General features: G+C 27.3%; 1 protein-coding gene across 1 annotated transcript in view; it reads left to right on the top strand.

Moving 5' to 3' along the window:
* Window positions 1–2009: 2009 nt before the first annotated feature.
* Window positions 2010–15515, top strand: part of LOC122271503 (uncharacterized) — a 34656-nt gene continuing 21150 nt past the window's right edge. Inside the window, exon 1 of the mRNA XM_071182809.1 lies at window positions 2010–2097. Coding sequence (XP_071038910.1) covers window positions 2075–2097 — 23 coding nt within the window. The 5' untranslated portion in view covers window positions 2010–2074. The remainder of the gene's footprint in view (window positions 2098–15515) is intronic.

The raw sequence follows: 15515 nt of genomic DNA, 5'->3' as shown, positions 1-15515 counted from the left end.
TATTTAATTACTTGAAAAATAATTTTTTATTGTTTGTTTCAATTACTAATTTGTCTGAAATTATTCGCTGGCCCACTCCATATAATGGTTTCAGCTTCTTATATAAAATGTTAAAAATGCTTTTTATCACTAAGATGAAGACAACAAAACAACTGAAATGATATTTCAGAATTGTTATTCCACTTTGGTTAGATTGTGCAGAGGAGTAGAAGTTTGAACCGTTGATTTTGTTCTTCTCACGTGATCATTTCTATTCTGAATTAAGAACTGAGATTCTCCTAATGGAAAGACTGTTTGACCTCTTTGATATCAAAATTACAAGCTTCAATCAAAAAAACCGTAGTTAATTTAGATTTTTTCATTATTATTGTAGTACATTAAGCAAAATTTATATCACTTGTGTTTTGGTTTATTAGTTTTTAAGATACGTTGGCTTATTAGCTGCTTATTATTACATAAAATATCTAAGCTTTATTTGGTATGTGGATGTTGAAATTTCGTATGTAGAGTTGCACATATGTGTATATACCAGTTAATATTTTTCTATTGGATAGAATTCTCAGTTCTGTTCCGAATTTTAAATGATTTCTTGGGATACATGGATTCAGCGATTTTTATCTGCTCCTCGGGGGGCTGTCACAAAGTCAACAACTGGAATGAAATAGTAGAATGTGGCAGCTCCTTTGGGGAACTATTTTGACTGCTAAATACATAAAAAAATTATTCATGTGAATTATAAAGAACATTTTACTTTAGTACGCTAACTAACTATTAACTTTTCAATTTAACTAAGAGCATTTTGTTTTCTTTGAGAAAATGCCAATATTTTTTCGGTATGTTTCAGTAATGGACGCAATAATATTTAATAGATCATGATTATATTTTTTTAATTCTTCGTAAAAGACACGTCTCGAACAAAAGAACTTTTCGTAATGCTTCAATTTTAATTATGATGTTGTTTTTTACATGTTTTAATTTTTAATACTTTCAATTCTTTATAAGAGATATCTAAAACAAAAGAAATTCTTGTAATTTTTCAATTTCGATACGCTAGTTTTATTTCTTTATACTATTATTTCATCAATTTTTCCTGAAATTATTACATTTAAAAAACTAGCAGTCAAAATAATATAACCTCGCCTCCTCGTCTGGCGTTCCCTGAGCAACACTGTAATTATAGAGGTTTATCTGAAAATAACAGGAAATTTTATTGCAAAGATCGTAATATTTGCCTACTATCGATTGTAAAAATTTTTCTTTTGCGATTATTTGGTTTAAGTAGTAGTTTTCTAGTAACTAAGCTTCAAACGACATCCTGTTATTTTTAAATCTGTCTTGCATAGAGCGACGCGTTACAGTGGCTAAGAGGTTATGATCAAAAAGTGGAATAATTACATTTTATGTTTACATTTTATATTTACAATTTATATTATGTTCAATATTGACTGTAAAAGCAATAATATTTTTATATAATTCATGATTATTTGGCTTACAATCGTTATGAATTTCATAAAAGAATGTTTTCAAGTTCTCATACCGTTTTTTTTTTTCTTAATTCCAGTAAAATAAAAAATTATTTCAAGGCTCCGCAGCTTTACATCAGTGTGTTAGGCTATTGTGCTAAAAACATTTAATCTAATCTAAATAAATTTAAAATGTGGAAATCTGTTTTATAATAGATCTTAATTATATCTTTTAAGTACCTTAGGAATAGGTGAATAAAATTAGCATTTACTCTTTTGTATTGTGAGAAAAAAAATTTCTTTTAAAAATTAATTTATTGTAAAAATTTGTTATCTCAAATATCTATTTCAGATACATTTTAACTGGTTTCATTTACCTATTTTTCTTATGGCAATTAAAAAAACAATCTAAAAGACCGAAAACAAGCTTTAAATTCTTTTTTGATCTATCTGAGCTATAAGCTAATTTTTATTCCTAGTAATATTAGGTATTAATAATAGCTCTATGACGTCATCACGTTCTAAAAATATTGGGAAAAAACATTTGATTGCGATACTCATTTGTTTGCTTAGAAATTAATTTATCCCTTTTTTAAAACGAACATACCAGGATGTTCAAATTTCTGAAGAAATTGTAAGTTTTCATAGATTACTTTAGACTCCTAATTCATACGATCATTCAATAATATTTATTTTTGATATTTATTTGTAGCATGTTAAATACTTCTAGTATGTGAAAGACTTTTACATATCTCCGCTTTTTAAAAGCTGGCATATATAGAAGTCTTTTAATGTGTGTTAATTTATATAAACTACATTATATGTAAATTAATACACATTAAAAGTTGATTTTAAACAATCTAATATGAATATTCTCTATATACTAAATCTTAGACTAATTTTATTCCCCTCAAAGAATTTCGAAATAAATCGAGCAGTATTAGTTAATTTTACGATTTCGTAGCTTTTATAATTTGTATATATTTTATAGCGCAAAAAAGAATATGCTCCATTTTTCGAGAAATTAAAAGCGTTTCAATTTAAAAGCGATTCAACAAATCGCTTTTTTTTTCTTATTATTTACTTTTGACTTAAATTTTAGTTAGCACTTTCCGTACAATATCAGTAGCCATAACAATTATGAAACACACAACTCACGATTCATTTTCACAACTTGCCACACAACTCACGATTAATTTTATAATATCGACCTGCTTAGGTTAATGAAAACTTAGATTTTTAAATAAATATTCCACGCGAGCAATTTTCCTCGAGAAAAATAAAATTCATCGGTTTGCTTAGTCTAATATTTTTCGTGCATGCGTATATTATGATTTTAAAATATGTCACTTAACTTTTAATGTCAATAATTAGAACATTATAATTTGAAATCGACCCTAAACTTCATAATTCTAAATGAAAGAAATTATGTATATGTTACTATTGTAATCACCACACACACACACACAGACGGAGAGACAGAGTTAGGGCCATCTCGAAAAATACTTTGTGCTTTTACGAAAGTTTCAAACCAATACTATATTAAGTAAGGCTGTAGTAAGAAAATAATTTCACCTGATGGTGATTTATTATGGAACATTATAGTTTCTATAAGTGACGCAGCAGTAACATCCTATTCACTTTGGCGATACATCTGAGTTTACTATTTTTTTTGGATAACTTTGATTTTTTTGCATAAAGTTACAGATGATTCGCATAAAGTTACTCAATAGAACTGCTACCGAAAATGTGTCTTCAAAGATTTGAAATCTTTGAAAGAAATAAGATTTTAAAAATTGAGCTCTACTTAGAAAGGAGCCAAATCATCTACAGTTTCAAGTCGTCACATTTTACTGTATTTAGTTTTATTGATTACCATACTTTTTGCTTTAATAGCATTCAAAAAGGGATTTTAAGTTATTTAAATATTTAAAAAAATGAGAGATGAATTTCAAAATAATTCTTCTCTTTTTTCGTTATTTGGATTACTATGATTTTAATATAGAGTTACTCTGATGGAATTAGAACCACAGAGTTGTCTTCCACGATTAAAACAATCTTTTAAAAAATAAGATTTTAAAAACTGTGCTTGATTTTAAAAAAATGATACACCGTTTCAATTTGCCCCATTTTACTTGTTGCAGTCAATGCAACTTCCCAAACAATACCCAGATGAGATTTTAAACTACTTATATTTCCTACAAATACTGAAAGATGTGATACATAAATTACAAAAGAATTCATTGGTACTCTAACAGAGGCGATTGGTAGTTTTTTAGTGTTCTCTATCTTTATAGTTGCTAAGTTAACAAACTAAATGTGTATTATACTGTTCGCTTTTCTTAAAATACAAATAATGATAATAATTTCCAAAACCTATCAAACCACAAACTAACTAACCCAAATGAATCCACATTTACAAATCATTCTTTATCCTCCTTCAGTTTCTTTCCAAAATCAAACAAATGCTTTAAATTATTTAAAAAAATTTTGAATTTTGATTTAAAAGCAATTTAAGGCAAGTGAAATTTTATCTGATAGATAACGTAGAAAAGGAGGATAACCCATTAAGACTCGTTAAATTAATATTTAAGTGAGAAAGAATTATATCTTCTCTAAATACTGGTCATAATTACTCTTAAAACTAATACAAGTTTAAAATATTCTAACAATAGACTATCACACATAAAATAGGAAGCATAAAATATATTGTGAATAGTTTACAATCGGAGACTCCTCGTATGTTTAGCGATTTGAAAATGAATCAATACGTATAAAAAACCAATCACATAACTGTAAACTAAAGTTGTGGTAACCCGAAGGTGTCGTCATTGAAAACAAAGACAGCAAAGAATCAAAGTTTCAGCATAACTGAACAAAAATTATCATCAAACCAAGGGGCCACTAATACTAAATCTTAACCTGGGTGATTTTTGTTACATTTATCCTAGAACGGATTCTGCAACAAAATTTTAAGAAATATTCCAATTAGCATGAGCCGCGATATCTCGGGATAGAGCGTTCGGCTTCCAATTAGATCAACCGGGTTCGAATCCCCCGCAATGGCTGCTCGAAACGAATCCGCACCCGTCTTGCACAAACCACACCACAGTGCTGACGTGAAATATCCTCAGTGGTAGATGGATCATGGGTTAGAGTCCCTTTGCCGTTACGCTAGTCGTGGGAGATTTTTATGGTTTTTCTCTCTATGTAATGCAAATGCGGGTTAGTTCCATCCAAAAGTCCTCCTCGGCAGCAAATTTCTCCCAATCCAGGAGTTCTCTTGTCTTCTAGATTGGGTTCAAAATTACAATGCTACACTCTGATTACAAGTTGAACATTAGTAGTCGTAAACCCAGAAGACTGGGTCGGCTGTTCAACGACTGTTATAAAATAAAACAAAAATAATTGGCATACTTTTACGAAAAGTAACGGGTTCTTCTTTTAAGTATTAAAAGAAAATTTCATTTCAAACAATCACAAAGTTTTTTTTTTCTAAACTTGGCAAAATAAAGGATTTTTTTGTGCGCATAACTGGTACACAAAAAAAAATAGGTTTGTAGCGCCAATAAAGGAATACATCTATATAATCCACTGCCCATACCATATATATATTGTTCTATATCATTTTTTGAAGAACTAAATTTTTCTTACCTTCAGTACTTCAAAACTTCAATTCGATTCATAATGAACCAAACTACATTTTAAATCGTGCTAAAAATCCTGCATAAAAATATAATAAATAAAATAAAAATCACACCAGTAATTATATTAACAGTGTTCACTTTTTATATCATCTCTGTATTTGATTTTGTTCTACGTCATGCAGCATAATTTACCTTTACGGCATGTTTAATATTGGCTCTAAAAATAGTATTTCTATATCATTCATGATTTGTTAGTTTGCAATAGTTAAATGTTTCTTAAAAGAATGTTGTCCATTTGTTTAGTTTCCCAAATCTAGTAAAATAAAAAATAAGTTCAAAGCTCCAAGGATTTATAACAATGCGTTAGGCCATTGTACACAAAACATTTAATCAAATATAAAGAAATTTTAAGTGTAAAAATTTGTTTTTAATGTAACTCAATCAAACATTTCAGATGCTTTTTGAATTGAAAACAATAATAAAATATAGTTAACAAAAATTTTAAAATTCGGATTAAATATATTATCCTGAACGGGAAAACTTTACTCATTTAAAAATTAATTTACTATTACAATTAACTTACAATTACCACATGCTTAACATCGACTAAAAAACAATAATATTTTTATATTATACTTAATTATTTGGCTTATAATCATTAAGAGCTTCGTAAAAATATTTTCCCATACCGTCTTGTTTTTTCAATTCCAGTAAAATAAAAAATTATTTCAAATCCCCAAAGCTTTGCAACGGTGTAATAGGTTATTGAGCTCAAAACGTTTAATTTAATCTAAAGAAATTTAAAATGTTGAAATATGTTTTAAATAAATCTTAATTAAATCTCTTAGGGGAATTTTAAATTGGTGAATGAAATTTGCATTAACGTGAGCGAAAAATTTATTCTTTTAAAAATTTATCTATATTATATAAAACGCTAATACGTACGTATGTATGTATCAATAAAACCGATGATATTTCTTTTCTCGCGCTGGCAACAGTTTTCATTTTTAATTGATTGGATTCGGCGCGCAAGAGCACGTAGTGAGCAACCAGATAACAATAACCAGAGTGAGCATTATCAGGTTGTTCAATTCAGATTCATGCACTAAAAACATGACAATATTTAATTTGAACTCAATTAGGAATTAATTAATTAATTGAAGTGAGAATGCTTTAAAAGGCCGCTGTTGAATTGATATTTTTCTACTGGGAGCTACCTAAACGTCTAAAAAACGTTTAAGTGTTTGTATTGAATGCATTGAATTTTTTTATATTTCGCGTTTATTTATGCATTGAATTTTCACGCTTTAAAATGCAGAATATTAGTGAAGCAATATTTGATAATTTATTTTGCTAATATGTTTCTTATTTAGCTAATGTTTTGATTTTTTCACCATATACAATCTAAGTAGCTAATATACTTTTTTAAAAGCCAATAAGAACATTGGTAGAATTCTTCTACATAAGTACAATACTATGTCTTTGATGATAAAATACTATGTCTTTGATGATTATATATTATGTCTTTGTGCTAGAACATTGTGTTCATTGGCGAGCGAGCGCAGCGAGCCATGGTTCACGGCGTGAACCACATAGGATTGCGTAGCAATTCTCGGGGGTTGGCGAGCGTTAGCGAGCAGGGGGCGGAGCCTCCTAGTTTATTATATTTTGTTACCTTAAATATTTATTTTAGCTAAATTTTAACTGGTTTCATTTATTTTTCTGATGGGGACAAAAAAAACTCAATCAAGAGAAGATTAAAACAGGCTCTAAGCTCTTTTTGAATCTGTCTGAGCTATAAGCTAATTTTTATTCCCAAAGGTACTAAGCATTACTGTTAGCTGTATGACGTCATCACGTTCTAAAAATACTGAAAAACATTTGATTGCGATATTCATTTCTTTGCTTAGAAATTAATTGAGCATTTTTTACAAAGCAAATTTACCAGGATGTTCAGATTTCTGAAGAAATTGTAAGTTTTTATAGATTATTCTACAATTTTGATTCATTAAATCCTTTGACAATTTTCGTTTTTGTGAAGTATTCATAGCATGTTAAATACTTCTAGCTCATGAATGACTTTTGCATATTTCCAGGGTTTTTTTCAAAGAAATTATATTATGCATGAATTATAGCCGGCATTTAGTTGAGATAAGAGTTGATTTAAAACAACTAATATATATTTTTTCCTTACTAAGTTTTCAAACTCTTTTAGAAAGGAATATCCGTTTCAATTCTCCACATTTTACTGTTTCAGTTAATGAATTTTACATAATGTTAGAGATATTAATTGAGTTTTATTGAATAAAATTAATTGAATAAAATTAATTGAGAAAAATTAATTGATTATCATGCTTTTTTTTTCAGTAGTACTCAAGAAAGGATTTAAATTTATTTAAATACTGAAAGAAAAAAAGAGAGAGATTTCAAAAGAATTCTCTTTATTAAACCATGATTTACAAAAAAACATTGATTCATATTTTTTCAACATATATTTTTTAACTTAAGTGTTTTTACATTCAACACAAAAGAATAATAATTATACACGTTTTATAAATCCGCATTTACTTATCGATAACGGTTACCTAGTTTGGAATACCACTAACTTTTATAATTTTCAGACTTTTTCTTTTGATAAGTTTTCAAGAAATCTCAATAACGAACAATCTCTTAAATACCTGTATTAACTGGAAGGATCCTGATTCTTTCGACATTTTTATTTCTACCAAAGAGCTGTGTCCACGTTTAACTTAGTGATATTGCGAAAAAAAATTTTCATAGATTTTTAAAATAATATTTTTCGAGATTTATTTTTCTTTGATAATTTTTCGAGGCTTATGAACAGTGCTTAAAAAGCAGTTTAAAGCAAATAAAATTATAACAAACAGCTAACGCTAAAAGGAAGTTAAAACATTAGGATTCGTAAATTAATATATACGTAAGAAACAATTAAAACGTTTCCAAATTCTAATCATAATTACCATAAAAACCAATAAAAGTTGATTTTACCATAATAACCAATGAAATAATCTGAAAACTGACTATGACACATAGAATATGACGCATAACGGTCTCACTTGGAGAAAGTTGATTGCTTTTCAAATCAATCGACAAATAAATTGAATCACTTTGTGATTTAAATTCTTCCTTTGATTTTATTGAACACAAAAGTGGTTGATTAAAAATTTTAAACGTTTTTGTCTCTTTTCATTTACATAGTAACTAGTAATTCCTCGTATTCATGGTTTTTTGTCCCCCTTTAAAATGCATGAGGGAAGGTAATTACGAAGACGCTTATGTAATAATCTTCTAAAGTTTAAATAATTCATACAACTTGAAGCTGAGTGAATGTGTGAGTGTGTGTGTTTATGCGTGTAAAATGTTGTCTTCCTATGTTTTAGCTTGCTTTTCGTCCCCCGGTCAACACTGATCCCAAGACTTCTCTTTTTCACGCTTTTGTTTTTTCGTCGGACTTATTGTTCATAAGAACTTGGAAATAAATTTAAATTCAATTTGGAAATAAATTTTTCTGAACTCGGAAATAAATTTAAACCATATCATTTATCTATATTCATTATCTGACAATCAGTGCTCAAGAGAATGAGACGAATTCTTTAACTTTCATGTGATGAGTTTTAATAGATTGTTCAAGTATCAATCATTTAATGTCTTCTTCCACCTCTCTTAATAGTTCAATTTTACTTTTGAACTATTAAGAGAGGTATATTTTTGTTTAATGAGAGGCCAATTTTTTCATTAGAGTTAACATTTTATTTTATTTTATTATAAACTTGGAAGATTTTGATCTAAGATTTTGAACACCTTGAAAAGAATTCGGTTTATAATAGTTAGATATTAGATATTATTTGATTCAGGAAAATAAAATATTTCGTACAAGATTAAACTTTAAAAAAATGTCGTTAATTATCAAAATAATGAATTTAATTTACTTGTTAATTAATTGTTAAAATAATTTTAAATTAAAAAATGCTTTTTCAGTTGTCCATTTTAAAAATTTGCTCCATATCAAATCTTAGTATCACATCATCAGATAATTTTTAACTATAAAAACAACTTATCAGATAACTGATTTTTTATTTTTATTTTTCATATCATTCATTATTTTCCTAAGAAATATATCCTAGAATTAAATGGCTGGTATAGCTCTTGTTGAATTATTATTACAAACAAAGTTGTCTTTCACAATATNCGAGTGCAGCGCCACTAATTTGCATATTGCAATTTTACTCAGCTACTCTTAGTGGACAACATATGCAAATTTTGCACGGTTTGGCTTACTTTTGAAAGAGTTATCGCTATTTTTGTGATTTTTCCTTAATTTATGATAACCAGTGTATATTAAAAAACGATTTAAATTTATTCTTCTGATGGGGACAGAAAAAAAATCAATCTAGAAAAGATTTAAACAAGCTACAGTTCTTCTAAGATCTATCCGAGCTATAAGCTAATTTTTATTCCTAGTGCTATTAGGTATTAATGATAGCCCTGACTTCATCACGTTCTAAAAATATTGATAAAACATCTGATTGTGATATTCATTTATTTGCTTTAATATTAATCTAGCAATTTACTAAACAAACTTACCAGGATGTTCACATTTCTGAAGAAATTGTAAGTTTTGAAAGATTATTTGAAACTTTTAATTCATAAAATTGTTTAATAATCATTTTTAAAATTTATTTATACCATGCTAAATTCCAGTACGAGAAAGATTTTTGCATATCTACGCTTTTTAAGGGAAATTTATCTATAATATATAAATACGTAATGAGCATTAGCAATTGCAAATACATAATTAATAATAAATATATAATAATATTTATTATATTATTTATTATAATTATATATATTTAATGTTTATAGATATAATATTTATTATAATATTAATTAACAAATATATAAATTAGCATGCCTTAAGAGTTGATTTTAAATAATCTAATACGTATATTTTAACTAATTTTATTCACCGCATAAAATTTTGAACTAGACCATAATAATATTAATTAATTTTACGATTTTGTTGCTTCTAAAATTTAATTTTGTGTATAAACGAGAAAATCGAGTATAATTCATTTCTCGAGAACTCAGAAAATTTTGAAACCAATTCAAAAAATCTCGCCACTGACAATTAATTTTATAATATCGACCTGCTTAGATTAACGAAAACTTAAACTTATAAATAAATATTCGGCGTGGACATTTTTTTTCGACGAAATAAAATTCATTGGTTCTCTCAATCTAGTTTTTTTTCATACATGCGTAAATACATATGATTTTATAAACTTCATTTTATTTGTAATGTCAATGGTTAAAAACATTATAATTCGAAATCGGCAATAAACTTCAGAATTCTCAATGAGAAAAAAAATATGTATGTATGTTACTGTTCTAATCACCACACAGTTAAGGCCATATCGAAAAATACTTCGTGCTTTTACAAAAAGTTTAAAACCAACGCTATATTAAGTATGGCTATAGTGTAAGGAAATAACTTCACTCGATGGTGATTCAGTATGGAACATTATCGTTTCTGAAAATATTGTTGAATTAACAACTTATTCACTTTGGCGGTACATCTGAGTTTACTCCATTTCTTTTGGAGACGAGACAGGTGTTATGCCTGAAAAATGTTGTCTTCTTGTGTATTAGTTTACCCTTAGTCCCACAGTAAACATTGATTCTCAAACTTCTCTTTTTCATGTTTTCTTTTTACGTCGGACTTATTGTTCTTAAGGTCTTGTAATTTTTTTGAACTTGGAAATAAATTTGAACCATATCATTTTTCTATATTCATTATCTGACAATCAGTGCTCATGGGAATAACACGAGTTTCTTAAATTTTATGGGTTGAGCTTTAATAGATTTTTCAATATCCATCACTTGATGTCTTCATTCAACTCCCTTCACAGTTCAATTTTATTTAATTTATTTTTGTTTAATGAGAGGCCATTTTTCTTCATTGGAACTATTTTTTTTATTTATTTTTTTTTTGTAATGAAATTTGAAGATTTTGAGCACATTGAAAATAATTCGGGATATAATAAGTTATATATGAGATATTGTTTAATTCACGAAGATAAAATATTTCGCTCAAAATTAAATTTTAAAAAAAATGGCGTTAATTATCAAAATAATAAATTTAATTTACTTGTTAATTAATTGTGAAAAAAATTTTTATTAAGAAATACTTTTTCAGTTGTCCATTTCAAAAATTTACTTCATATCCTAATCTTAGTATCATATCATCAGATAATTTTTAATCATAAAAACAATTTATCAGATAACTGATTTTTTTTATCTTTTTTTCATATTAATCATTATTTACCTAAGAAAAATATCCTAGAGTCAAATGACTGGAAAAGCTCTTGTTAAATTATTATTTCAAGCAAAGTTGTCTTTCGCAATCAAGCAAAAACCTTTTTAAAAAATTAGATTCAAATTTGTGCTTGCTTAGAAATAAATCAAATTGTCCGTCGTTTCAATTCGTCCCATTTTGATGTTACAGTTAATAAATTTTACATACATATTAAAAAATGATTAAAACGTATTTTTCTGATGGGTACAAAAGAAATCTGTCTAGAAAAAATTAAAACAAGCTTTAAGTTCTTCTTAGATCTATCCAAGCTATAAGCTAATTTTTATTCCCAGTGCTATTAGGTATTAATGTTAGCTCTGACGTCATCACGTTCTAAAAATATTGAAAAAAACATTAGATTGCGATATTCATTTGCTTAAAAAATAATTTAGTATTTTTACAAAAACTTACCAGGATGTTTAAACTTCTGAAGAAATTGTATGTTTTGATGAATTTTTTTACACTTTTAATTCATAAAATGATGTAATAATATTCATTTTTGAGATTTATTTTTAGCATGTTAAATACTTCTAGTATGAGCAAGACATTAGTATATCTCCACTTTTTAAAAGAAATTGTTATATGCTTAAATCAGCATACATTAAGAGTTGATTTAAAACATTCTTATATGTATATTTTCCGTATACTAATTCATAGACTAACTTCTTTCATTGCATTAAATTTTGAAATAAGCCGTGCAACATTGACCTAGCGTCTAAAATTTAATTAGTATATGGGTGATTCTCACGAAATATGACAATTTACTGTCCCTTGCTCCAAGATCTAATACTATAATACTAAAAGAACTTTTTTTTAAAAAAAGTAATAAATTGCGTTGCTGTTAGCATTTTAAAATGACTTCGCACTATCATTGACTGTTTTGTATAGTTAAAAAATTTTATTGAACTGCAAAATGTCATTTTCCTGGCGTGTCCCAAACAATGTTTCCAATACAAACTAGCTTCAAAACTTCCCATAAATTTTTCAATATCTAATTTTTTTTATCTTATCCTATGTAAGCATTTCTAGAATATACGATAAGGGTATTACTGACAAAAACTTCATTCAAAAAAAAATCTGTCAATAATTTGTTTGTCCCAAGAAAATCTGTCATTTTCCTGGCTACTTTTATTTAGTGTTTTATAACCGAAATCGATGGAGCCAGCAATCAATATCTTATGTTAATAGATTGATTAGATACCCTCCTATATGAACATGTCTTGTTGCATGAATAAGGAACCAATTTTCTGGTTCAAAATCTATTTCAAAAAATTTTTCAAGATGAGTAGGTTTTTGTGTTGTCATTTTTATGGTTTCTTGAAATTATTAATAACATAAACTACATAGATTTATCTGAGTTATTTTAAGAAATCCTGTTGTTTTCTGCAGAATGTAAACGTCTTAGGCCAAAATATTAAATTAAAGTGAAGCTATATGCTATAAAATGGCGAATTTGTCATTATCCTCACTGTCATTTTCCTGGCTTATGAATTCCAGGACATTGAAGTGTTACCAAATTATTTTTTAACTGCTAATACTGTAGGGAGGAAAAGCAAATATAAACCTAATATCAAGTTTATGTATGATTGTAATATGGTTGGATGTAATCAAAGTTATTTATTTATTTAATGATTGATTATTATACACAATTTTATTATGCACAATTCAGCAACAACAAAAAAATTTGATACTTTCTACAGTGGATAAAAAGAATGGATTTAAGCAATTTATGGTCCATCTAACATAAAAGCTTAAGTTGAGTTACTATTAACTTAAAATAACTGTTTTTTAAACTACTTAGCTAATATGTCATTTTCTTGGCATTCACGATTTGATGTATTTCTATTTTATTTTTTTTCTCGAGCGAAGATCAATAAACTACACAACTACACAAGCATACAAAAAAAATTTATATTATTTTAAAGACTTTAAATTTGAAGAAATTTTTTGGTCCGAATTGTCATGTTTAAGAAGAATCACCAATATTAACGAGAAAATCAAGTATAACTCATTTTTCGAGATTTTGAAGGCAATTCGCCATATCTCGCTACACAACTCGCAAATAATTTTATAGTATCGACCTGCATAGGTTAAAGAAATAAATATTACGCGTTATTTAAATAAATATTACGCGTGAACTGTTTTCTTTGACGAAATAAAATTCATTGGTTCCCTTAATCTAGTTTTTTTCATGCATGTGTAATTGGATATTATGATTTAATAAACCTTATCTAACTTGTAATGTTAATAATTAAAAACATTATAATTTCAAATCGGCCCTAAATTTCATGATTCTCAATGAAAAAAGTTATGTATATGCTACTGTTGAAATCACAACATGGTTGGTGCCTTTTCGAAGAATATTTTGTGCTATTAAGAGAGGTTCAAACCAACACTAAATTGAGTATGGCTATAGTGTAAGAAAATAACTTCACTTGATGGTGATTTATAATGGAACTCATTGTCATTTCTGTAAGTAATGCAGCATTAACTTTGTCGACACAGGTTACTATGGTTTGAACATAAAGTTAGAGTTGATTTACATAAAGTTACCCAGATGAAATTACAATCATAAAGTTGTTTTCCACTATCAAAAAAAAAATCTTTAAAAAAAATTTTTTTTAATTGAGCTGGCTTAGAAAAGAATCATATCTTCCACCATTTCGATTAGCCGCATTTTCTAATCTAGTTTTTTTTTTCATGCATGCTTAAATAGATAGTATGGTTTTATAAACCTAATTTTACTTGTAATTGTTTTTTACTACTAATTTTACTTACCTAATATTAAGTCAATAATTGAAAACATTATAATTTGAAATCGGCACTAAACTTCATGATTCTTAATGAGAGAAATTATGTATATGTTAATGTTGTAATCACCACACAGTGCCATTTCGAAAAATAGTTCGTGATTTTACAAGATATTAAGTACGGCTATAGTGTACGAAAATAGCATCACTTGATGGTGATTTATTATGTAACATTATAGTTTCTGTAAGTAACTCAGCAGTAACATCTTATGCACTTTGGCAATGCATCTCAGTTTACTTCATTTTTTGGATCACTGTGATTTTAATTTAAAGTGAGAGTTGATTACCATCAAATTACTCCGATGGTCATATCTTGCCTTAACCTTAGTCATATTAGTCACCTTAGTCATATATCATATATAATTTTTAATCAAAGCAATTTATCAAATAACTGATTTTTTAATATTTTTTTTTATGTTACTCATTATTTAGCTGAGAAAAATATCCCACAATCAAGTGGCTGGTATAGCTCTTGTTAAATTATTATTACAAACAAAGTTGTCTTTCGCGATCAAGCAAAAACCTTTTTAGAAAATAAGATTTAAATTTGTGCTTGCTTAGAAATAAATCAAATCGTCCGTCGTTTCAATTCGCCCCATTTTGATGTTACAGTTAATAAATTTTACATACATATTAAAAAATTATTAAAACGTATTTTTCTGATGGGTACAAAAAAAATATGTCTAGAAAAAATTAAAACAAGCTTTAAGTTCTTCTTAGATCTATCCAAGCTATAAGCTAATTTTTATTCCCAGTGCTATTAGGTATTAATGTTAGCTCTGACGTCATCACGTTCTAAAAATATTGGGGAAAAAAACATTTGATTGCGATATTCATTTGCTTAAAAAATAATTTAGCATTTTTACAAAAACTTACCAGGATGTTTAAACTTCTGAAGAAATTGTAAGTTTTGATGAATTTTTGTAGACTTTTAATTCATAAAATGATGTAATAATATTCATTTTCAAGATTTATTTGTAGCATGTTATATGCTTCTAGTATAAGCAAAACATTAATATATCGCCACTTTTTAAAAGAAATTGTATTATGCTTAAATCAGCATACATTAAGAGTTGATTTTAAACATTCTTATATGTATATTTTCCGTATACTAATTCTTAGACTAACTTCTTTCATTGCATTAAATTTTGAAATAAGCCGTGCAACATTGACCTAGCGTTTGAAATTTGATTAGTATATGGGTGATTCTCACGAAATA

The sequence above is a fragment of the Parasteatoda tepidariorum genome, chromosome 6 (genome assembly GCF_043381705.1).
Source record: "Parasteatoda tepidariorum isolate YZ-2023 chromosome 6, CAS_Ptep_4.0, whole genome shotgun sequence".
Taxonomy (NCBI): Eukaryota; Metazoa; Arthropoda; class Arachnida; order Araneae; family Theridiidae; genus Parasteatoda; species Parasteatoda tepidariorum.
The sequence above is the reverse complement of the archived record's forward strand: the minus strand, read 5'-3'. Positions and strand labels throughout refer to the sequence as shown.